Source organism: Limulus polyphemus, unplaced genomic scaffold (assembly GCF_000517525.1).
Source record: "Limulus polyphemus unplaced genomic scaffold, Limulus_polyphemus-2.1.2 Scaffold10, whole genome shotgun sequence".
Taxonomy (NCBI): domain Eukaryota; kingdom Metazoa; phylum Arthropoda; class Merostomata; order Xiphosura; family Limulidae; genus Limulus; species Limulus polyphemus.
In genome coordinates, this window is record NW_013665620.1 from 11,812 (window position 1) to 37,585 (window position 25,774).

General features: G+C 33.4%; 2 protein-coding genes across 3 annotated transcripts in view; both read right to left on the reverse strand.

Moving 5' to 3' along the window:
• The window catches only part of LOC106478271 (protein amnionless-like), a 23,941-nt gene extending 8,535 nt beyond the window's left edge, over positions 1 to 15,406 (reverse strand). The window contains exons 1-7 of the mRNA XM_022382077.1: positions 15,234 to 15,406; positions 11,094 to 11,266; positions 10,059 to 10,158; positions 7,430 to 7,662; positions 5,767 to 5,913; positions 3,344 to 3,440; positions 1,059 to 1,138 (exon numbers count right to left, since the gene is read on the reverse strand). Coding sequence (XP_022237785.1) covers positions 1,059 to 1,138; positions 3,344 to 3,440; positions 5,767 to 5,913; positions 7,430 to 7,662; positions 10,059 to 10,158; positions 11,094 to 11,266; positions 15,234 to 15,282 — 879 coding nt within the window. The 5' untranslated portion in view covers positions 15,283 to 15,406. The remainder of the gene's footprint in view (positions 1 to 1,058; positions 1,139 to 3,343; positions 3,441 to 5,766; positions 5,914 to 7,429; positions 7,663 to 10,058; positions 10,159 to 11,093; positions 11,267 to 15,233) is intronic.
• Positions 15,407 to 21,879: 6,473 nt separating this feature from the next.
• The window catches only part of LOC111085003 (homeobox protein Hox-A5-like), a 31,248-nt gene continuing 27,353 nt past the window's right edge, over positions 21,880 to 25,774 (reverse strand). Inside the window, exon 3 of one of the 2 annotated variants that reach the window (XM_022381896.1) lies at positions 21,880 to 22,927. In XM_022381896.1, the coding sequence (XP_022237604.1) occupies positions 21,927 to 22,927 (1,001 nt within the window). In that variant the 3' untranslated portion in view covers positions 21,880 to 21,926. Of the gene's footprint in view, positions 22,931 to 25,774 lie in introns of both variants that reach the window. The other variant, XM_022381891.1, reaches the window with a different exon arrangement.

Here is a 25,774-nt window from a genome sequence, read left to right on the forward strand (position 1 = left end):
AAGACCAAAGGGAAGTATCCTAAGTTGTCTTCTCCATGGAAGGGCCCATATGACATAGTGGAACGTCTCTCAGACATGACTTTCCGAATAAAATGTGGTCGGCGAGGTAAGCCAAAGGTGGTGCATGCCAACAGGCTTTGGCGTTATCACGGTCCAAGACATTTCAGTTGGAACGAAATGAACAACAGAACAAATGACGCTGCTGAAGACGTGTCACCTGAAAAAGCCACTATCGAAGAAGAAACTCTACTCGGTTTTGAGAAGGAAAACAATGAAGCCGTTAATGAAGTTACTACAACTGATGTGACTGCTATTTATTTAGTACTTAGTTAGGTGCTGGATTTTCTATGTATTACTTATTTAGCAATTAGTTAGGTGCTGCATTTTTTATATATTACTTATTTAGTATTTAGTTAGGGGCTGTATTTCTATGTAATATTTTTTTAGTACTTAGGTGCTGCATTTTGTATGTATTACTTATATAGTAATTAGTTAGGTAGTACATTTTCCATATCTTACTTATTTAGTACCTAGTTAGGTGGTGCATTTTCATATATTAATTATTTATTACTTAGTTAGGTGCTGCATTTTCCATATTCTTATTTATTCAGTACTCAGTTAGATGCTGTATTTTCTATATATTACTTCTGTAGTACTTAGTTAGCTGCTGCGTTTTCCATATATTAATTAGGTAGTACTTAGTTAGGTGCTGCGTTTCCTATGTATTACTTATTGCATTTTTTATATATATTACTTTTGTAGGACTTGGATGCTGTATTTTTTATTCATTACTTGCTATTACCTGCAAGGTCCATCATATCAAGGAACGGCTCCTTACCTTTTACAGTATGATCAAAGAATGATAGTATTTATCTCTTTGTATTGTCTTATGATGGATGTGATAGGTACATTTGTTTCTTAATTCTAGTGTATTTAAGTGAAATTTTTTCATTATGGTTATAAGTAGATCATATAAAATTGAAACTGAGATACATATTTTGTTGTTATCACTTTATATTTGAAGAAATTAACATAAATGGCCGAGAATTTACTTATACCTTTGTCAAGTGTCCGGTAAACAACTGTTTTACGGGATTGAACTGAAATTGGTGACCGTAGGTCATCAACAGAGAGGAACCTATGGAGAAAAGGGTTAACAAAAGTGGTTATATATCAAGAAGTAAATAGACACACCCGATAACACAAATCGGCCATGTCACTGACTTCTAGTACATATAAACCCGACGTGTAAATACAGGTGTAGCTCGTTAAAGACCACAGAATACAAACAACCACAACATGAACGAAAGGATCCTAGAATTAATACTATTTTTATGAAATTGCATACTTAATTGTTATTGTTTCATTAACATTTTCGTAGAAAGCTACACCATGGTTATATGAACTACCTGTTTCTTATTTTGAGCTGATGGAGAACAGGGAACACAACTAGTTAAGAGCACCAACTCTTTTAATACTCTAATCAAGGACTAAAATTTGACTGTCACTCTTATAACTCATCCATAGCTTCAATTTTTCGGCAAGGGGACGTGAATTTGGGATCATTGGATTCATTGTCTGGCAGGCTAATCACTAAGACCCGCTCGACACGCATTGTTGGACAATGAGAATGAGTTCAGAGTCTGCGAGAAAGCGCCCGGTCATTTGTAATAACTACGTCCACATTGAATAAGATAACAATGCAGTTCTAAACAACAGTTTCTGCAAGGCCCGAGCACCAAAAACTAACTTAACAGATTCTTCGTGGCATGAAGAGAGAATGACCCATGTCCAACGTCGCATTACGATCAGGAGTTGTCTTCATAGAATTGGCTACAATGCCAGAGTAACAAAACGGAAGCCACTCCTCATTCCAGGCAATACAGTACGTCGATAAAAGTGGCATCACAAATGATATCACACCTTCCTGCCTTTTGAGACACTATTTCTTTTGCCAAGTCCAGACTTGCACAACTTTTGGACAATGGAAGCATCTGGGTTTGGTGACTATCGTCAAATGAGCTTTCGTTGAACAGTCAACGAGTCACAGTATTTCTGTTATGGCGTGGGATGACATATAGGCAACTAGGTGACAACAGCTTGTGGTATACGAAGAGATAACCACTGCTGCTTTTCGGGCAAAGCTTTCGATTTCTCTACACCAGTAAACAGCTTACGAGACAAGACAATTTTTTTATGCACAATGGGGTTTCTGCTCATTCAACCCGATTAACAAAACGATGGTTTGAAGACCAGGGTAATACCATACTTATGTGACCGGTCCACTTTCCGAAAACGAAACCTATTGAGCATGTATGTTCCATCTTTGATCATTTTTTTACGAAAGGTCCTGATCAATAAACTTCTAGCAACACCCATATTCAAGTTCTTCGTCACGAGTGGGATTCAGTCCCATAAGCCTAGATTTCAGATTTTGTAACTACTATATGTGACTCTATTTCTTTCTTAAATATTCCAAAGAGCATATCCACTATAATTACTCATGGTAATCTTATACCCTTTGTTCATTTGCAGAAATGACATTCTTTCTAGCGAAGATGTCTATTTACGTATTGGTAGGGTGTGTATACACAAACAGTATCTGAGTTAGGAAAAGTAATTAACACACAATAATATAAAAATAGTACTCCAGCCGCTTCATTTTCTAATTCTTTCCAGACAATTATTAGTTTGTTGTTCATATTTCTGATTAGCTTTACAATATTTCCACAAGAAGATTTACGCCAAGTTGAGCTCAGTTTGCGTATTTTTGACTATCAGTTTGTATTTATATCTTAACAATCAAAGCGGTACTTTGCATGGCTTGGTGGTTAAGGTGCTCAACTCGCAATTTGAAGCCAAACTGAAAGTCGCGGGTTTGAATCTACGTCACCAATATGGTTGACCTTTTAGCCGTGGGGGCGTTAAATGTGATGATCAGTCCTACTATTTGTTGATAGCTCAAGAGTTGGCACTGGATGGTGTTGACTAGCTGAGCCCTATAGTCTATCACTGCTAAATTAGGTACGGTTAGCGCAGATAGCCCTCTTGTAGCTTTGCGTAGAAAACAAAAACAAATAGTAAAGGAGACAGTTTACATTCACGTAAGCTTTAATTGTAGCTTCTAAACTTGATATAGAATAGTCATCCCCATATTTTATTCACATATTGTCAACTGATAATTGTTCCTGTATTTTAAACGATAAAACCTGACTTTGCTTCGTTATATACTTGTTACGGAAAATAATAGAAGCGGTTCTGAAAGATATTGTGTTGATTGAGAACTAAAACAATATATGTATAAACACACACACATATATGAACATATAGTACCACAACTTACCACAAATTTTACAGCAGTGACCAATAGGTTGGATTGGATCTGAACATTGTGGAGTCGGACATTGAGGTGTCCGAAAAGCACAGATAACTAAAAGGATCTGTAATTATAACTAAAATAAATATAGATAGGCAAACTAATAAGTTTACATATATATTTCATTATAGCCTAGGTTTGGTTTTATCAACGGCCCAAACTTGCAAAGTATCAAGAACAAGCTAAAAACAAATTCCGAAAACGTCAAAAACACCCAAAAAAGGTTCTAGCAGATGAAAAAAAAAGATTTATTTATGTTTTCAAATCCGACGGTGAAGTTTATATTATACGCATCCTTGTAAATTAACTTCTATCTTTGAAAAGTACGTGTATATCATGTCTTCGTTCTATGAGTCAGTGTGGTTTTGATGAATATTAGTAACTAACAGACTAAAACTCCAAACTTTTAAAACAGGAGAACTTCGGACATTATATATTATGATTTACGACTTAGTCTCAAACTGTTTAATCCTTTGCAGAAATACCACACGTTTGTTAAGTCATTTGCGAGATGGACACGGATATTATATTTTATCATTTATAACCCATTTTATCTAAGTATTCTAATTCTTTGATTTGACGTCATCGGACACACCATGTGTAGAGCTTAAAAACTCTCTTTTCAGAAAAAGCTACGTTTCAAATGTCTCTTAGTGTCACCTGGTGTCAATTACATGAGATGACTGGTGTTCAAATATAACAGACATTGAATTTGCTAGGAAAGGCAAGAACCATTTAATTAATTATCTCTTATATTGTTGCCAGAGCTCTTAACATTGTATAGTTATTGTGTGTGTTGTATCTTGGTGCACAAATATGTCGAGCTTTTGATGAATTATTGAAGATCTAAACAGATTTTTCCCACATTATCTGTTGTTAGGAAAATACACAGCGATAAATAGTTATCCTTGATGTTCCACTGATAAACTTATGACGTGTTGTATATCATGAAAGGCAATAAAATAAGAAGAAAATGAACTGATAAATTGGATCACAAAATAAAACGAGCTTAATCTACAGATCAATGCATGACAAAAAAAAAACGATGATCAACAAAATAAGTTATGAAATAAGTAAATTTAATTGTCTCAAATAACAAAAGTTTGATTATTATAATCTGTATTTAAACTGAAAGAAAAGCTGTATTTTCATAGCATGAATTCTTATTCTTTCATTTAAGATTTTTAAGTTTTAAAATTTTGTTATGTTCATATTTTATCTTTAAAGACCCTCTATGGCTCAGCGGTAAGTACGAGAGCTTATAACTCTAAAATTCAGTGTTAAATCCCTGTAGACTGAGCGTGACTTATTGGATAAAGTACCAGACTATGGATCTGCCAGTCCATATTCACGTTGTATTAGTCCCCCCCCCCAAAAAAAAAGCGCTCTCCAATTCGGAGCCGTGGGTGCATTATAAGGGTAATGTCAAATCCCCTATTCGGTAAGAAAGGTGTAACCAAAGAGTTGACGTTAGGTGCTTTGATTTCTTCCTTCTAGTCTATTAGTTCAAAATTAGGGACTTCTGACGCAGCTATCCTTTGAGTAGTTTTCGCGAATATGCGGAAAATATATTGATCCCTTTAGTGCGCCTAGCACAGATAGCCCACTTGTAGCTTTGTGCGTAACAACAACAAAAATCTACTTAAAAAAGATTTTAACAAATTATTGTAAAAACAAAAACTCGATAAGAAAGTGTTTTTATATTTGTACTCTGAAGTTTGCCTTGATAGAAATGGCTCAGGATCGATGTTTGCATTTGGACTTGAAAAGAAGTTAGTATATCAAAACATCAAGTTTAATTGTTTTTATTTCTATAGAGGTTCGAAAAAATAAAACATGTGATGATGTGTAAACACGATTAATAAAAAAACACCACTTGATAGTTCAGGTCCATATATGTGAATCCACTTTTATTTTTTGCTCCCCCCCCCCCAGTGGTTCAGGAGTACGTATGAAGGTTTATAACACTAAAAATCAGGTTTTGATACCCGTGGTGGGCCCAGTACAAATAGCCTATTGTGAAGCTTTGTGCTTCACTAAAGACAAATACTTTTATTTTAGAGTTTAGCTAGACTGCGAAACCTACAGATACAATTCATGCCAAATATGTTCAGGGAAAAAATGTCAAAATCTCTCAATTAATTTTTCATTTTGGTGTAGATAAAATAAAGTTAAAATATAAATATATTTGCTTGTCTGAACACAATGTGTTAATCTTTTAACCGAATAGAGGGATTGACTGTCTGAAAATGCAAAGAGTATTTGGTAGAACCATATCTTAAATATGAGATCCTTGATTCTCCTAGTCCGATAAGCTAACCATCAGACTATGCCCGGAATACACCCATATATACTGTAGAGTTAGTTTATCATAAGTGTATTTAACATACATCTCTCCTGTCATTTCCACAGGCACAACTTGTTGAATCAGAACAGTCATTCTTCTCCACAGTTATTAGCGAATTATCAGAGTCGAACAGCCGTTTGCCAGTTGGACTTCGAATAAAAGTCGAAAAAGAATTGTTGTCGTTGTAAACCTAAAAAACAAAATAACGTCTATTGTATATTTTTTTAATAACGTGTTTCTAATTCTTTAAAATCGAGATTTAAAGCAAAGAAAGAAATGTTCGAAATGTTTCAAATAACATTATAAGAAAATGTTAAAAACAGAGTACACAAATCTGATCTTATTAAAAAAGGGTTTGGTCAAATACGAAATTACGAAAGAAAAACAAAAAAACAACACAAAAATACATGTATTGTTATTATTTTCCTAAAAAATTAGTGTAACGTACTTTCATGCTTTAAATAAAATTACAACTTTGTACCAAGTCTGTATGAAGACTTCAAATATAATATTTCACTTTAAAACACAAGCGTTTCATATAAATTGTCACATGACAAGAAAAAAGCTCAGTTGTAAGATGGTTTATTACTGTAACAAGGCAACACGCTGTAGAGTGTCTAGGGTTATGTGAATAATACCTCTATGTAGGTTGATACTGGGAAACATATTTACTCTAGTTTCCAGCGAAACTTTTTCCTAATGGCCAGTCAAGTCGTATTTTATATATTTTTTTGCTTTGTTTTATAGTGTTAAACATATCTTTTATTCTAAAGTTCAGTTACTCCAGCTCTTTGAACTCATGTTGAGTAAAGTCTGTTTTATAGTGTTTAGTTATATTTTTGGCATAATGTCAAACTGGTCTGTGTTCTAGTGTTTAGTGTTTATTCAATATTCTGTCATATATATTTATTATTGTGCCAAAACAACTGTTTGTTCCAGTGTTTGTTTGTATTTCTTTCTAGTGTGTACCTATAATAGTGTTTTGATTTCTAACCAAGAACGAACACGTTAGGAATGTTCCTTTATATTTATTGGATTCTTTCAATAAAGTTTTACCCGTAGTTACCGATTAAGATAAAACAATTTTTTTCAAGGACAACTCTTCGGAGGGCGGCCCTAATAAAACGATTTAGGCCTTGCATTTCGATCAGGCACTACTCAATACAAATTGTTGGCTCCAGTAATTTAATAAACTTTTATATTTTAATGATGACACATCTTAGAAAGAACTAAACAATTTCACAAAACTAAAGTAGCTGTTACTTGTTTTATATTTATATTAACCAAATAATATTGCATAATATGTAAATAATGATTAGATTAAGCTAGTTATTTTATTATTTTTCAGTTACTTATGATTATATATATATATATACATATTTGTTATTATAAGGATTATTTTGCATTATGAGCTTAGTAAAAAATTTAGGACTATATTAAATTTCATAAGGTGATTGATTTTATTGGAATTACGGGCGAAAGTACTGATAACACGAGGATACCAAACTCACAAACCATTCTAATCATTATCAACTTGTGTTTTATAACATTGTATACTCCTAAGTAGAGCGGTATGTTTAATTAGCTACATTGTTATTACAGCTTAATTTTTACCTCTGATATACATAACTCGCTTTGCTGAGGATTTATTGACAATTTAACTTAAAAATGAAATTACCAACTCTCTAATCATACAGTTCACTTACCATTCCGTTGATAATGATTGAGTTAACTTTAATTCCACCAGTTTGTGTCTTAACGGATACCTTGAAGCTTTTACCAACTGGGAAAACCACATTATCCCTAGGACATGGGACTTGTTCGGAATGGGGAATAGGAGAAGGATAGGATCCTCCAACAATGTTCATTGCAGATGAGGAAGAAACGTTCCAGTTTGGGGGATCAAACCAATTTCCCCTTAAGCCTTTAAACTGGATATCTGTCGGTGAAATATTCAATGATTAGCCTACAACTACAAATATGCCATATTTGTTATGTTTTAATCTTTATTGAAGTAAATAGGATGAAGAGAGTTCTTATTGGTAATTTACAACAACTCGATAACACATAAAGAAAAATATAGCAGAATGTATGGTGAGTTGCATCTACTAGCATATAATACCTGCACTCCACTGCGGAGTTCAAAGGCCCCCCTGTGATTCAGAGAGGGCCTAACATTTATAAATCTACCAAACTCCTCTACATCGAAGATAGGTTCTATAAGTTAGGAAAACGTTACTTTTAAAAATTAAAAATTAACTAGCCTCTGTCTTTTATATCTTAAATAATGGTCTTTCAGGGTGACAAAAGATCATCTCATGGTATGCTTATTTCAATAATAACAGTAAAATGATCCATGCATTTGCTGTGGACAAATGTGACAACACTATAGATGTAGTGGCTTTTAAAGAAGTTGAAGAATACTTATCCCAGAGCGGTATCCCTTAGGGGTGTCCGCAACACTAAGTGACTTTAAAACAGAGGGATATTGCCTAAGTTAGGCACTACCCAATACCTGGACACGTGTGTTTATTTACCATCAGTATAACGAATACGTGATTAACCGCCCACAATCAAGAAAATATTTACTCAGCAAAAAATAAAGCATCTAATAGCACCAAAACCTAGGACGCTTCAAACACCCAAAGTATTGAACCAGGGCCCATGTTATGTCATAACTGTAATGACCAATCAGAGCAACTACTCCTTATTCACTTTCTCGTCTTTTTTTCTCTTTTTTTCATATCTCCAGACAGTCCCTTACCTACCCCTCATACAATCTCATCAAAGAACTTAATATTCCTCTTACCCCCCGTAAGCCCCAAAACAAATTCCATCTGTCTGTTCTTCCAATGGTCGATGAAGAGGGACTCTTGTCCATGAACATCCTTGGGAGACTCTACCGCCTCAAAACCCCAGTTTCAATTCGTCATTCAATAATTCAGTTACTAGTTTTATCTTATATAAATAAAGCAACAAAAATATGTGTGTGTGTGTTTGTCTATTTGTCTGTTATCTAGCTACTCCTATGTCGCTGGGCCAATCTCAATCAAACTTTGTTGGATGATAGTTTGGAACAAGCACCATATTAATGGGAGGTTCACAATCCCCTCCACCCAAATTATTGCTATTATTGAGCATTTATTATCTTTGACGTCAGTTAACTACATTCATAGATGACATCACGTTCTTACACCAAAAAAAAACTTTATTAAATTTTCTATAACACAACATACACACAGTAAGACACTTCTGCGGCCAATTACCATCAATTAATTAATCACGTGAAACATTGTGGAAAGACATTAAAGAGCTGGGTGTTGAAAGCGGTTAACAGAAAGCACCCATACCGCCACTACTTTCTCCGCTACCTCTTCTTACAAAGTCACCATGTTTTAAAGTATATATATATACATATTGAATTCTTAAAGCTTATACAAAACTTTGGGTGAGGTAATAATGAATACTGTAATAATATGTTATGTCATAAATAAATTGTGTTAAACTTAGGATTTTTGTGTTATTTATCATAGCATCTACTCCCACACTTTAAACTCGTAACCGGACAAACAAAAAAACGGGTACCCCAGCTTCTAATACATGAAACAACAATTTATTGTTTTGAAAATTCCAAAATATATCAGAAAAGTTAAAAAAAGTTGTTTCGATGGGATGCAAACATATATGTTTCTACATTTACTACTGGGTCTTAGTATCTGATGTTTTCAACCTTAACAACACCTTATGCGACATATGGGTCAGACAATCAGATCAGTGATTTTAAGGTTCAGGCGTAGCCATTCCTAATTCACAGATGCTGATCAGGGGGTGAGCAACTACTAATTGAACAGCGGGATTGACTATCACGGTTATAACATCCTTACATTTGAGAGTGCGGAACGTGTTTAGCAGCATTTTCCAGCTCGAGCTTTAGAACTGGAACGCTAACTTCTAGGCCACGCCATGTTCTTGGTTCGTAGTACAGTGATTGAAATATTGCTCTCTTATATTCGCCCTGAGGTAGTATTTAAGAATCTTATAGAAACACGTTTAATTATCAGTTGTCTAATTTTCGTATTAAATTTGTGTTAACTAATTTGTGAAACCATAAAGACCTCTATTGATGGAGTTTTTCTTCAACTATATAAACTTATACTTTGTTGTAATTAATTTAAATCACTACAGGTTTTTACATTACAGATTTCTTTATTTAAGAGTAATATTGTTCATTTGTATATATTACATTACTCTTCTGATATAATTACTCTTACGTTTCGGTTTAAGGGACTGTCTTTCCATTTATATTACATGCTATGAACACGAAGTTACTTTTACCTTGCCCTTCACAAGACGGATCAGTTGCAGAGATTGAGCCTTCCGAAAGAGAAAACACAGCCGAATTTCCGAGAACGAACTGCCCATTCATAGGTAGAACCTAAAATAAAATAAATGCTATTTAATGAAACAGTTTAAAGTCCATTTAAACATTTTAAAAACCCAAATAGCTTATACAATATGTATGTGTATGCATTGTGAGATGTGTTTTACATCTATAGCTATTGTACATTTTGTATATTTAATAATTTAATAATTAGAACCAGTATCAATTGGCCTTGCTGAACCAAATCTTTTTATGACGAAGAGTATTCATTTTTTAAGTGGAACATCTTTCTAATTAATCAGAAGAGTTTGTGGTAGAAAGGATGCTCGTTTGTTCTAAGCATAAAGCTAACACAATAAGCTCTCTCTGTTCCGCTCACCTCTGGTAAAGAAACCCGATTTTTAGCGTTAATATATTAAAATGAGAACGAATTAGTGTCCTGGTTGTTTTGTATATTTATTTAGTTTTGTCAAAAAATTATTCAGTTATTTTTCAAACTCTTAAGTAATGTACTAAATAAATTATAAATATTTCCAGATTCTCATTCATCATGACGTTGTTTCTTGCTTTCACGTGTTATTCAAAACAATAATACCGTTTCTTATTGTAACTTTGTTTTTATTACTTACTCTAAACAATAAACCTTATTAATATCTTGTCTCTGGCATTCAAACATGAAATAAACGTGACATTTATGATAATCTTTGACACCCAGTCAGTGGCATTAACAAGTGTGTTGACAATATCTCTGAATTACAATCATAGATCAGAAGTAGTGGAATCTAATTGCCCAGTATTACTGTAAACTCTGTCCATGTAAACAAAGACAAAGTTTAAAACATGACAGCCATAATCTCCGTTTGGCGGACGTAAATGTGGAAGGAAATGTACAATGCGCTCTTAATAGATGTAGCAGTACCAGTAAGCATTTTGTTTCTTTATGTATATATGACGGTTTTAAAACCTTGACTTCAAGCCAATTAACTTACCATTGTACGAACCTTCAGGCTACCAGGAATGTACACCACAACGTTCTCTTGTGCTGGAAAAATGACTCTATCTTTATTGCAAGGATTACGTTTTGTGTTCCAATTGTTGGGATTATCGAAATTGTTGTTTAAGATCCAGGTTTTTATTGTTGATGAACAATAACTACCACCAACTGAAGATGAAAACAGAAAATAGGTTTAACTGAAAGATAACAATTCAATCATCTCCCAACGTACAAAACTGTATGAAAAACAAAACAAAAACGGACAGACATAAAACATTAAGGCATTATTATACGAAAAAACTGAACTTACAGGAAATAACAGCATAAATGGACAACTCAACCTTTTTTTTCAGTAGCTAAACAATGTAGATATATTTTTGTTTTTCGTAGTTTCGTGTTTTAGGCAGCTCATATATTCGTTTTTATATTGTGAAACGTATTCTAAAATGTGAAACATGTTTCTAGATATCTTTCAAAAGTTCTTTCTAAAGACAACTTTATATTTTGATTTTATGGCAAAGTTGCTAAAACTGTCTGCCGCCGTCTTTAATTTTGGCCTACTGACCAGAAAAGGGGCAGCCAGTTAGTAACACCCGCCATACTCGATAAGGGACTGATTCTCATTCTTACAACGCACTTAAAATGCGGGATATAGTATGTAATATTACACGGATTCGCACCCATTTCATCAGCTCCGAAATACAAATCTCTACCACAGGGCCCTCGGACATAATTATCAAGTGTAAACATTTATTTGTATATGGAGTTTTCAATGCTTATATGTAATGCATTGGACTCTGAAAGGTCTAGCTATTTTAATGATAGTCAAAACTCTTAATTAGTTTTATTCGCAATTCCAAAATACAAATAATCTTGAATATTGTGGATAGCATGTAAACTAAAAAATTATTGGCACTTCATTTATTCTTGATCGCTGTTTCACAAATGATATATTAATGAGGGCACTTCATTTGTTCTTGATCGCTGTTTCACAAATGATATATTAATGAGGGCACTTCATTTGTTCTCGATCGCTGTTTCACAAATGATATATTAATGAGGGCACTTCATTTGTTCTCGATCGCTGTTTCACAAATGATATATTAATGAGGGCACTTCATTTGTTCTCGATCGCTGTTTCACAAATTATATATTAATGAGGGCACTTCATTTGTTCTTGATCGCTGTTTCACAAATGATATATTAATGAGATATTAATTATATAGCCACACACACACACACATATATATATGTGTGTGTGGACGTAAAGCAACTGTTTTTAACCTTGTTTGAGGTGACTGTACGTTTTTAATTTTTGAAAATAACAATAATAATAAAAACAACGGGTACAGCAATATACGAAAGTTTATACGAAAAACCGTCCTCGGTACAGTAGTAAGACATTTTACTGTACATATGATTCCAAAATACGTGAAGTCCAATACGTGCTTCTGAACTATCCATGTGAATGCAATATAAACACGTCCAGGTTGTTTACACCATAAAGTCGGTTTTTTTTTCTTTTTTTTTTACTATTGTAAGTTTTCACGATCTCAAGATTTTCTATCCAAATTAAATCAGCCACTACCTATTAACTATGTATAGTATGATAGTTTAGAATTATCAGCTCTTTGAGTTTAGGTATCATGTTACCAATTCAGATTTTGACAGACTAAGATCACTCCTCCCATGACCCTCTGTTTTAACACTATTGGTCTTGATGATTTAAGTCAATGTTTTCTGATATTAGAACCTTCTGTTTCCCTTACAGTCTTGGCGATCTAACATTACACGTTGTTTTAGGCCAATTTCATAATTTCAGAGGTCTTGATGGTTTAAGTACATGCTCTCTGATATTAAATAACTTCTATTTTCCTAACAATCCTGGTCATCTGAAGTTACATGTTGTTTCAGGCCAACACAGTTTCTGAACTACACGTGTTGAGGGAAGTGTTTTCTGATATTAGACACCTTCTGCTTCCCTCACAATCCAGGGGATCTAACGTTACAAGTTATTTTAGGCCAACATAGCTTAAGACACGTTTAAAATCTAAGATTACAGAAACTAGTAACTATGCTATTTAAAATATACTTCCTCTTAGATTTCTTTTTCATAATGGGCACACGTCTTGAGGATAATATATATAGTGGTGTCCAAGAATACAAGATATTCTTACTAACAGCACAAAACCCTAATGCTTTTAAGCTTTTATATTCTACTACGCCAGACTAAAGACAAGTGAGTTACATATTGCATATATTAAAGGACAAGATGCTCTATTTAGAAAACAGATAATATTTACCTTAGTAACAGATCTATGGTTTCAACTTGAACCATATTAATCTATAAATGCGTTATAGATTAAACAAACTGAGGTACCTGTCCTTTGTCCAGGTTATGAACTTAAGAAAATGTGGATGCTATGATAAATAACACAAAAATTCTAACTTTCACACAATTTATTACAGTATTCATTATTATCTCACCCAAAGTTTTGTATAAGCTTTAAGAACTCAATATGTATATATTTAAAACATGGTATACACTGTGTAATGGTCAAGGTGACTTTGTAAGAAGAGGTAGCGGAAAAGGTAGTGGCGGTAGGGGGTGCCTTCTGTTACCCTCTTTCAACATCCAGCTGTTAATGTTCTTCTACAGTGTTTCACGTGATTGATTAATTAATTGACGGTCACTGGCCGCAGAAGTGTCTTACGGGCCGAAGATATAAAATCCCGAGTTAGAGTAGGAAGTGGGTATAACTCAAGAAACGGCTTATAAAAATCTTATGGTGGCTTTTGGAGCAGAAATTTCATCTGAGTTTATGTATTATGGCAACAGTAGAGGCCATTTTTTATTGCATTTCTCCACAGAGAGTCCTAGCGCGTTCTCTGAGATATATAAGACGACTATGTGCCTTCCCCCTACACTGTGTTTATGTTGTTATAGAAAATTTAATAAAATATCTTTGGTGTAAGGACGTGGCGCCATCTATGAATGTAGCTAACATTAACTCACGTCAAAGATAAAATATTATAAATAACAGCAATAATGGAATGGAGAGGGTTGTGAACCCGCCAATAATATGCCTCTTGTTCCAAACTATTATCCCACAAAGTTTGGTTGAGATTGGCCCAGTATTTCAGGAGTAGTTAGATAACAGAGATTTTTTTGCTTTATATATATATATAGGCACTCTCTTTCTTATTAAAGAATCTGTGGTTTACAGATTACACGTCATAAATTACTAGATACTCTGTAGAGGAAATGGATTATTTTCTTATGGTTGTTGTTTTTAGCGCAAAAGTACAAAATGGATTATCTGTTCTCTATCCACCACGATAAATCGAATCCCGAATTTTAACTTTATAAGTTCATAAACTTATCTCTAACATATCGGGAGGACCTTTCTTATTGAACATAACTGCGGAATCATGACATCTTTAGATGTTTAAGACATGGGTGTGGACGGACTGATTGAAAATTTTCAAACTCATGATTTCTTGGACAGAAAAGCATGATAATATTTGATGTATAAAACCTGTTCGCAAAACATTTTACATTAACATGCGTTTGCTTTTCTCAAAAAATAACAATAAATGAATGCCGCTATGATATAATTTTTCATCCTGTTTGTTTCTTAATTATTGTTTAAGTGGTTTGTTTGCTTGTTTTAGAGCAAAACCATATTAGACTATCTGCTGTGTCCATCGCGGAGAATTGAACCATGGATTTTGGCGTTATAAGTCTGTAGGCTCACCTGTGTCCAACCGGGGTACTATTGCTTAAGTGACTGTAAAACCAACGCATGCAGCAGTAACAATATAGTTAAAACGTGATTGCACACGGACCGCAGAGTACGTAAATATGCACCATAAGCTTTGGTTACATTCGGCAATTGCGTAAAGATAATTTCATGTATTTCACTTAATATAAGACAAGAACTCTAGAAATCATAGTTCACTGGCTTGCGAGAACTACATTCATTCGTCAGCCAAAAACATTACAATATTTTCTCGTTAGTTTTCGATAAGTGATTGACAGACCGAGATCTATTTATACAAATTTAGACAGTCTTTTCGATCTAGTCTTCTCATAAAACAAAACATAAATTAATATTCAAACTATTGAACTTACCGTATGTTAACAAAAGAACAAGTACGTGAAAAGAAGTTTTATACATCATTAGAAACTATGTAATCAGTCTGAAAATCTGGTAAGGTAGAATGCAATCAACACATCAGAATTTACACCCACAAAAATACTGGAGAACAAGAGATTAAACCTTTGTTTAAAATCACGACTGCAGCTTTGAGTTATGTTACGGTTAATACAGTTTGCGAAGAATGGTTATCGATATAGTTTAAGGTATAGTGTTACAGAAAACTTGTTGAACGGAGGGGGCGGGGTAGTCTGGGTCGCGTGACCCCGGGAAAATTAACAAACTCTGATATATGTTTTCCATCCAACGTGTCCTATCTCTTTGTTTAGTAAATTTAGAATATGATAAATTACTTGGATCACAATGTTTAAAAATAAGAGATACATCTTGCCAGATAGTACCAGTTTTATTCTTTTTTTTTTTTAAATAATATTTATTGAATTTTTTGTTCTTTGACATGAAAGAGGGCGCTGCACTTGTTCGAAGGTTTAGGATCTTTTCTGTGACCTAACTAGTTTTACTATTCAGTAAGTATTATCAGCGTGATTTAAGTGTGATGGAGAGGCGGAACGAGAACATGATCAGATAGAAAAAAGCGTACCAGGAACGCGATGTGTTGTGTACGAACATTAGGTTTAGATTTCTTTTAAGACTATAGGATTGCATGTAGATGCTCAGGAAACACACCCTTAAATTACAAATTTACAAGATAGGCTTAGTTTACCTACTTTTTAAATGTATCACAGATATGTAAATAATTAATTTAAAAGAGTTTTTTGATAAAGTAAAATTTATATCCACTTTATATGCTTTACATCATTGTAATTTTAAAAATTATCATCCCATATCTTAAGTGCCATTTCGTTTTCATAAAAGATAAAAGCTTTGTTTTACGTTTAAATTGTAAGGATTATTATTCATTGAATTTAATCATTCTATGAAGATCATGGAAGCGTTTTAGTTTAGGTTACAAAACAAAAATCACATTAGACTATGCATGTTTTTCCATGTTCCTTTGAAGTATTCCATTACTGATTTAAAATCTGTGGAATGTGGAGACAATTCTCTGCAGGCTTATTAGTTTCATTATTTCGTAAGTTTTCGGCGTCGACCAACGTTAGTCTAAGAACTTAAGAGTGAGTTTTAACGAAGAATGTATAACAATATGTCAGACAAATTAAAACTATTTTTACTTATTTAACTTAACAATGGCTGGATTAAGAACACATGTTTAATCTGTGTAAATTCTGGGAAGCTATGATGTATTGTTTCTACGGGATATACCTGAACAATTTCTGTCTGGATTAATGTGTATTGTAAGAATAACCTCGACAGATGGCGCCCTGGAATTCTTACCGTTTAGCCAGCGGGGTGGGTTGGAGGGGGAAATCTTTGATAGATTTTACCATCAAATGAACTTGTTGCTATATCTTTAAAATAATTGTTAATGTTTGATTTAATTTAACTTAATAAGAAATACAACAACATAGCAAAATATAACCAATGCAAGTTCAGACCAAACAGTTGTTTTTATTGAATCTCCGTCTTGTTGAATACCCTCGTGCATAAAGTCAACAAAACTGTACAAATTCAAAACGTACAAATGTCAAATTTTGAAAAGCACATTTTCCTACCTGTTTCTTTATAAACCGACATCTTAATGTTAGATTACATGTTGAAAACAGGAAGTTGACGCTATTTAACATCAAGTATGTCAAAAAGTAAGTTTTGCTTTTTAAATGGACAAAACAATACATTTTTACTAAAATTACAGATCACTTATAAGAATCTATTCTTGTTCATGTTAAAACAAAATTATACGAGTTTTCGTTTTTCAATTTACCACATTTTCCTAACTCGGAAATCTGTAAGTGCTGTTCAGTTTCGAACTTTTTTTTGTTATACTTAAAAAAAAAAGAACACAGTTTCATTACTTTGAATGATATTAAATGAAACTACTAACTTATTCTTACTCGAAACATTAAATTCTAAATTCGAAAGTTAATGGAAAAGAGAATGGATGCTCATTTACTTTTATTACCATTTTGTATATATGTTATTTTAATTGGAAACTTAAAAAGTTTAATTGATAAAGTCCAATATGATAACTTATAAACAGTTTTTACACCGACAATAATTCGATGGACTGATGGCTCATGAAAATCATTTTTTGCAGCACATTAAAGAAATGGAGCTATCATTGAAACTTTAAGAATTCACAAAGCTTTTACCAGACATTCGTTTTTTGTTCTAATAGGAATAGAATTCTATGTCATAGAGTAAGATAAAAATATGTCTTATCGTATGTTTTAATAAAGTAATTTATTTATACACTTTTTACTAGATGTGATTTTCAAAGAAATATTGAACGGTATTTAATTTATTCTTGAATTTGATTTAGTTAGCTTAATCTAACTAGCAAATCTTAAAATATTTACAAAATAAGATATAACAAAAACAACCGCAATTGGAAAAGGAATTAAATTTGAATTCTAGATCCCGAAAAAATATTTATTTTTGTGAAATGCACGCATAAAACATTAGTCTGTAAATACTATATCGATTCAGTGATACCAAAATATATCTGTGTTTTAAATAATCTCTGCAAATAGCACAAAGCACAATTAAAAGCTTGTTTAAAAGTATTTGTATTCGTTTTAAACTTTAAAAAAAGGACTTCCACATTTTTTATTGTCTTCATTGTAAATCTTATTTCAGTAAATAAAATCACTACTTCCCTCCCTACTGAAGATAGCATTTTCGTAAGATTAAGTAAATTTGTACGACAGAAAGTGAAGAAATATTTCCAAGGCTGTTTTAATAGTGGTAGAATTAATACTTAATAGGTGAAAACAAAAAACAAACAAGCTTATTTGTAATAGTTTTCTTTATGCTTAACTATTCATTAAAGACAAAAATATATTAATAGAATATTAATAGTACAATAGAAAAAAATCTTAAAAATTCGAATTAAGAGACAAGTGAAGATTTAATCACAGTTCGTAAATTGTGTAACAATAAATCTTCAAAGATCTTCCGAAACATTTTGAAACGAAATAGAGAAGATACTTTTTCAATAACATTTAATTTAATATTTTTTATTTTGTTACCATATAAGGTTCTTCTATTTTTTTAAAGCTAATAAAGTCTTATTCATTTGGATTCAATAGAGATGAAGCAGGAATAATAAGTTTTTCTGAGTATATGAGTTAGCTTTACGATACGATACGAGAATTTCTGGTGATATTTTTTGAAGATAAAATTCTCAATTTCGATTATTTACTGATAGCATTTTTCTTCTTTTGTTCATGGGATTAACAAATAGTTACTTTTTCAGATTAATATACCGTTCCCTTGGCTTGGTTTTGCTGCATAGTAGATTGGCCATATTATTATTTAAATGTACGAAAAAAAACAAACAAACTTTATTTATATTGTCAGAGTTATTATTTTTGAACAAAAAAAAACACTCATTGAAAAGAAATATCATTAACATAAACTAATTCTGAAAATTGAATAAAATATAAAGTAAGTTGTATAGAGGTCGTAAAAAGCTGTTACCTAGACTCACCGCTAGGCGAACATGCTCCATAATTGCTAACACATTAGATTATTCTCCACAATGTTTAGAGTAGCTTTAGTGAATACAAAAATGAGAATTGAGAAACACTGGAAGCACTTATAACTTCAGTCAAGACGAAGGTCGTTATGTTGCTTCATTAGAACCTTTAATTTGAAGAAGAAAGGGAACGCTCAATCTTGTGGGGTTTACCAGACTATAAAATAACTATATCATTAAAACATATTCAAAATATCTTTTTGGAGAGAGTTTTTCTATGCTTGGAAGGATCAGTAAGGTTTGTTTGCGGAATTACATATTATACATATAAAGTTTTAGAGGCTCAAGTGTTCGTATTTAAACACCCAAAATATATGTATTTGTTTGGTTATTTGTTCTAAGTCGAGAAACATATAGCTGTTCTTACAAACTTAATGCAATGCCTAAAATGCTGTACAGTAACTAAAAAAAGAAAGAAATACTTGTATATATATCTATAGGGTTGCAATCAGTTCCTGTTTTATTTCCTCACCAACTCTAATTAGAAATTGTCAATTGTTAGTAATCGGACACTATTTTAGATAGTAGTAAAAAAGTTAGGTTCCTATTGCGCTTGATAGGAATATGATAAATTTCATATTAAAATATTTTAGCTGAATCAATAAAAGTTATTGTGTTTAACAAATATTTAACATTAAAGTTTAAGTGATTTTGTTTTTTGTTGTTGAACATAAAACTTCACTGTGGGATATCTGTGCTCTGCCCACCGCGGGTATTGAAACACAATTTTTTAGCGTTATATGCCGTTAGACTTGCCGCTGAGCCACTGAAGGGGATTATAAATCTTAAAAAAGCCGATATATGAAAAAGGTATTCGGTAACCAGGTTTCGAAGTCAAGATCTCTCAATAACAGTACCAGTGTTCTACCATTGAATTATCCATAAGTAAGAAGCCTTACTTTTCAAAGTTCACGTATACAGCTTCTTACTACAAGTATGATCCACCAAGTCATAAGGAGTTTATCGATAAAATCACATTGAAATTCCGTTGGGAAACAGCGAAAGGGTGATATTTATCATCGACTTTTAAACAAAAGAGCCGGTTCCAGAGTATCTTTTCACTTATCAGCTTTTAGCAAATACGCTTCTTTGGTAAAATATTTTCAGGTGTGAAATTCTGCCTGTATTCACTTGAACTCAGTATATATATATATATGACAAACTGTTTTACATTATAATGGACGGAATTTCTAATTACTGACTGGAAAAATTGTGCAAAATCAACCATAGAAGACACGCAATTTAGGCACATTCCTTGTATTACAGCGTGAGCCAGAGCTATATTATTTCAAATGTTAGTTATATCCAACAATTAAAGCTAATCACTGAAGTAATGCATCATTTCTCTCACTATTTTCAGTCGATACAAAGTTTTGATGTGAGTCATATAAAAAATCATAGAATTTCTTGACTTGACATTGAAACTTTTAAAATTTGTGAAGATATTTGTCTAGTAGTGTTAAAGTAAATAAAATATAATATAATACGAAAGTGTTTGTTCCGTACTCCGAGTTTCAGAAGTTAGTGTTACTTGGTCAGCGTTTCTCAAAGGTAACCGTACCAGCAGGAGGGTAGAAATTGTTTGTTTGTCGTAAAGCACAATGTTACAATGGGCTGTCTGTGTTCTGGCCACCGCGAGTATCGAAACCCGATTTTTAGCGTTTTAAGACCACTAACTCATTGCTGAGCCACGTGGGAGGGGGGGGGGGTAGAAATAAAAGTATGAGTTTTGTTCAAGTGCTTGAGTTCTAAATGTTGTACACGTATGTTAGTAGGTAGACACTGGGTTGTCAAATCTGACACACAATGGTAGCAGCTTACCTGTTGGATGACAACAGTAGAAACATTCAATTTAATTGGTTGTATATTTATCTTTTAAAATTATCAATAAATATTACATTACTCCGTTGACAGCTCAAACCATAAGTTTATAGATCAGAAGCATAAAACTCTTTTATCTGATCGGTCATTCAATTCGACAATATGAATAATTTTTTGAATAATAAATGACGCAAACAATTGAAATTACAACGTGTTTTTTCAAAGTGAATTAAGTGGTTGTTATAGAGCTTATTATTATTATTTTCTAAAATGAACCAAAATATTTAAACAGATCACTCTGAGTCGAATAAAACAGCGTTTTCAAGAAGGAAACTCTTAAAATAACTTCGTAGCGGCTAATGCAAGCACACTTTGTTATGCTTGATACTACACCAAGCTCAGAGTTGTCCAAAAAACAATAATATAATGGCTGTTCACAACTCAGCTGAAGGTGTCCAGTAAGGGGTGATGTTAAACAAATGGAAATCAACGATTACTAACTGTTGCTACGAAGAACTTTATAAGCTTTTGTCTTTTGTAGAGATAAATGTTTGTTTGTTTTAGAATTTTGCGCAAAGATATGCAAGAGCTATCTACGCAAAGCCGTTCTTAATTGAGGACTGACAGATTAGAAGTAAGTCAACTAGTTGATAGTACCCACTGCCAACAATTGTTAACGGATCGAATAGGGGGATTTAACCATCAATCCTATATGCACCCATGGAACCAAAATGCGAGGAAAGTTTGTGCAGCATCGGGACACGAACCACAAATTCACAATCCGAGAAGGCTAACCACTAGGCCACTTATAAATAAAATAAAAATATTCAGATGCTGAAATGCTATATATTTCAATCCAATATTACATTTCTGAGGTGGAAGGTTACATCATTTATTGTTTAGAGCAGGCTATTCTAGACTCAGCATTTCTAAAATGTCAGCGTTTGATATTTCAACCTTAAATATGTAACTTTGCACAAGGGTAATATGGAAACATTTAGTAAAATGAACATCTTGAACGTCGAAGGAAAAATCGAAATTTTTCTTTTTTAAAATACATTATAATGTAAATGCAGAAAGAAAAAAGAGTATCAATTGAGGGGATTTATGAAAATGATGCATATGATTAATGAGCAACAAAACAATAAAAATAACGTAATGATATGCGTCACCATAAAACTTATTAATCCGTAATCGATGTGAATTTACACGAACAAAATAAGAGGATTTACCACCACGGCGTTTGTCGAATTATGGGATGCGAATAGGTGGACATCATATTTATGTTGAAAGAATTGATACTAGATGCCGCTGCCGCAGCAGTAGCCATATTTGTCATGGATGTAAAATCAGTAGCTGCCATGGTAACATTCAAACCTGGCTCCATGTTCGGGACAACGGACGGTAACGAATCTTGAGACTTGACGAAACTGCTGTTCATCTGTGGTTGGCAAGGTTTTCCGTCCCTGACTAAGACCGGAACGGCAACACGACGAGGTGAAAGCATGGGAGTAAACTCTATTCCTTTTTCTTGACGAGCCCGTTTCGTTTTGTAGCGATGATTTTGAAACCAGATTTTCACCTGTGTTGGAGTCAGTTGTATAATATTCGCCAAGTGTTCTCTCTCTGGAGCTGAAAGATACCGCTGTTGTCGAAATCGTCTTTCTAGTTCGTACGTCTGTGTTTTGGAAAACAGAACACGTCTTTTTCGTTTTTTCTGTGCTTGTCCGTCGGATGAACTGTTACTAAACACGTGCGTTTGTTTTATCTTTTCGGCTTGACTAGTTGGAGGAGAACTGACCGGAGACTGTTTTGTATCGTAGCTGTTTGAACTTTCTGACTCAGAACCAATATTTGAATCACATGGGTCCTTTAGCAATTTCGAGCTCGTAGTTTCGTCCCCTGTGACCTTAACACTGAATCTTTCATCATTGATGACCGATGAAGTAGCCGGTGGACTTCTTAACCTTAGTGGGATATCCTCGAGTGGACAATCCTGAGTAAATTTGGCCCAAACGAGGCCCGTGTTATGAGAAATTGGAGATGGAGTTGGGATCACCGGCGAAGACTGATGAGGTGACGTTACTAAGGCTGACGGATCCTCCCGAAGACTCACTGTGGTGGACCGTATACGTATTGAGGGATCCGTGGTATAAAAGTGTGTGTCGAAGCTTTGGGGTATAATAGGAGAACTGACAGGAACGTCTAACCCCACATGACCAAGCCCACCTACTGGAAAGAAAGAAAATTAAAAATTTTGAAAATTAAACTTGGTGTTTTAGTTATTTTGTGGTTTTAATTCTTTTTTTTCACATGTATATATACAAAAATCACTATCAACGCTATACTGTGAACTAAGAAAGCTTTCATATGTACCAATCCTCTAATCATCAGATACAATATGTATTTTTTCCATAAGAAGTTCATTATCTTGGTAACAGACTTATGCGTTTTGCTGGAATCAATGGATATAAAGAAATAGGCCCTTGCATATGAGTTGCGTGTCTGTCTAAGCTCTCTACGCCACAGGAAATCGAACCTTGGATTTTAGCGGTGTAAATCAGTAAACTTACCCCTGACCCACTGCGAGGACTTGATAGAGGTATTCCCAAGAAGAATTCTGTAATCAATTCTACATTGCATATTTTACATATTTAAAAATTATCTAATTCTCTGACTTTACTTACTTATCCTCTTCCGAGAAATGCCGTATTACAAGTTTTACTATTTTCATCGTTTAAGTTTGTTTGTTAATAAGCACAAAGCCACAGATAGGGGGTGTCTTTGTTCTGCCCAAAACAAATATCAAATCCCAATATTTAGCGTTATAAGTCCTCAGACTTACAGTTTAGCCAGCAGATGGCATTGTTCAACTACATTGGCGTTTTTGTGTATCTTTGTTGTTGTTGTTGTTATTGTTAGTTCTTCCATTTTCATTATAATTAACAGTGAGTGAAGCCGATCAACGACACTGCTAATTCTACCAATCAACTGTTGCCGTAAGACATAAGTTTTTCATAATAAACTAATACGATAAACATAAGAACTAATAAGCTACAGTAAAACATAAGAAGTATGCTAGCCTACAATGATGTGATAGCCAAGTATTTTGTGTTTTTAAAAAGTCCATTACTAGAGGTTGACTCTTTTGCTCAGAAAGCAGAGCACTTGCTTGGCGTACTAGAAATACCAGGTCCAATTCTGAGAGATAAAATGAGAGAATTTCACAGTGATATAAGAAACATATTAATTCTCACTAAGTAGAAGGTAAGGAACATAATTTTAATAAGTTATAAGACTGCTCAAAACATACCCTAATTCATTGTAGCCAAGGTTTAGTCTTAATGAATTTATCATTATACAGAAGAGTAAATATCTTGTACGTTTATGTATTATTGATGTTTAGAAAATACATTGTACGTTCATGTATTATTGATGTTTAGGAAATACATTGTACGTTCATGTATTATTGATGTTTAGAATACTTAAACTACATTATATTGTTAATAAAATTGACTCAAGAGTGAAATGTATGTTAGTGATGTTTCATCAATAATGTTGACTTAGCTATCGCTGTGGCTACTGATACATACTTGTAAAGAATGGGGCTTAAAGATGTATAAATAAATATGTATATATTCTTAATAATTCGCTGTTAATTTTCTTAAATAGCTATATGTAAGACGAAAGAACAATTGTATTTTTGCTGAAAAACAATCTATTTACGGAATTTGCTGACAGATCAGTATCATCCAGTTTTCTGAATAGGACTCAACAAAACGTGTTGAACCATTAAAAAAACGTCAAGCATTTACAAAACGACGTGTTTTCATACACAGTTTTCTGTATAACATCGAGAAGAGCCCAAAGTTCCACGTAACGTCACACAACAAACACAACATTATTGTGCTGACATCGGGAAGAACCCAGAGCTTCACATAACATTATACAATGGACATTATTGTGCTGACATCGGGAAGAGCCCAGAGCTTCACATAACGTTATACAATGGACATTACTATGCTGACATCGGGAAGAGCCCAAAGCTTCACATAACGTCATGTAATGGACTCTACGATACTATACTGACATCGGGAAGAGCCCAAAGCTTCACATAACGTCATGTAATGGACACTACGATACTATACTGACATCGGGAAGAGCCCAAAGCTTCACATAACGTCATGTAATGGACTCTACGATACTATACTGACATCGGGAAGAGCACAAAGCTTCAAATAACGTCATGTAATGGACACTACGATACTATACTGACATCGGGAAGAGCCCAAAGCTTCACATAACGTCATGTAATGGACACTACGATACTATACTGACATCGGGAAGAGCCCAAAGCTTCACATAACGTCATGTAATGGACACTACGATACTATACTGACATCGGGAAGAGCCCAAAGCTTCACATAACGTCATGTAATGGACTCTACGATACTATACTGACATCGGGAAGAGCACAAAGCTTCAAATAACGTCATGTAATGGACACTACGATACTATACTGACATAAGGTAGAACCAAGAGTTCCATTTCCACATAAGGTCACACAAAGACACTGTGCTGACATCAGGAAGGAGGAAAGTACATTATCATCAATTTACAAAAGAAATTAACGCGATTAATGGGGACTGACTCTGTTTGTTAAGCCCCACTTCACATAACCCAAGTACGTTTAGTGGAAAGCATGTATCGTATTTTTCGGTGTATAAGACGCACTTTTTTACCCAAATATTTGATGTCAAAATCTGCTTGCGTCCTATATACCGAAGATATGAATAATATATATGTATATATACGATATACACAAGCTATGTGTAAATATATTTAAATAGGCATGCATAGTTTAGTTCAATTGAATGTGTTATTTATAACAATAGTAGTTTTTTTTTAAACATAACTATTTATAATGCTTCCTAAATAATAAAAAAATTAATTACAGTGAAAGCAATGAAGATTTTGTTGGTTTTGAACCAAACTAAATAACCTTTTTTTGATTTACGGTATTTTCTTATATTGATGTTTTGAGCTCTTTTGTGTTTAGAACAATATATACTAATT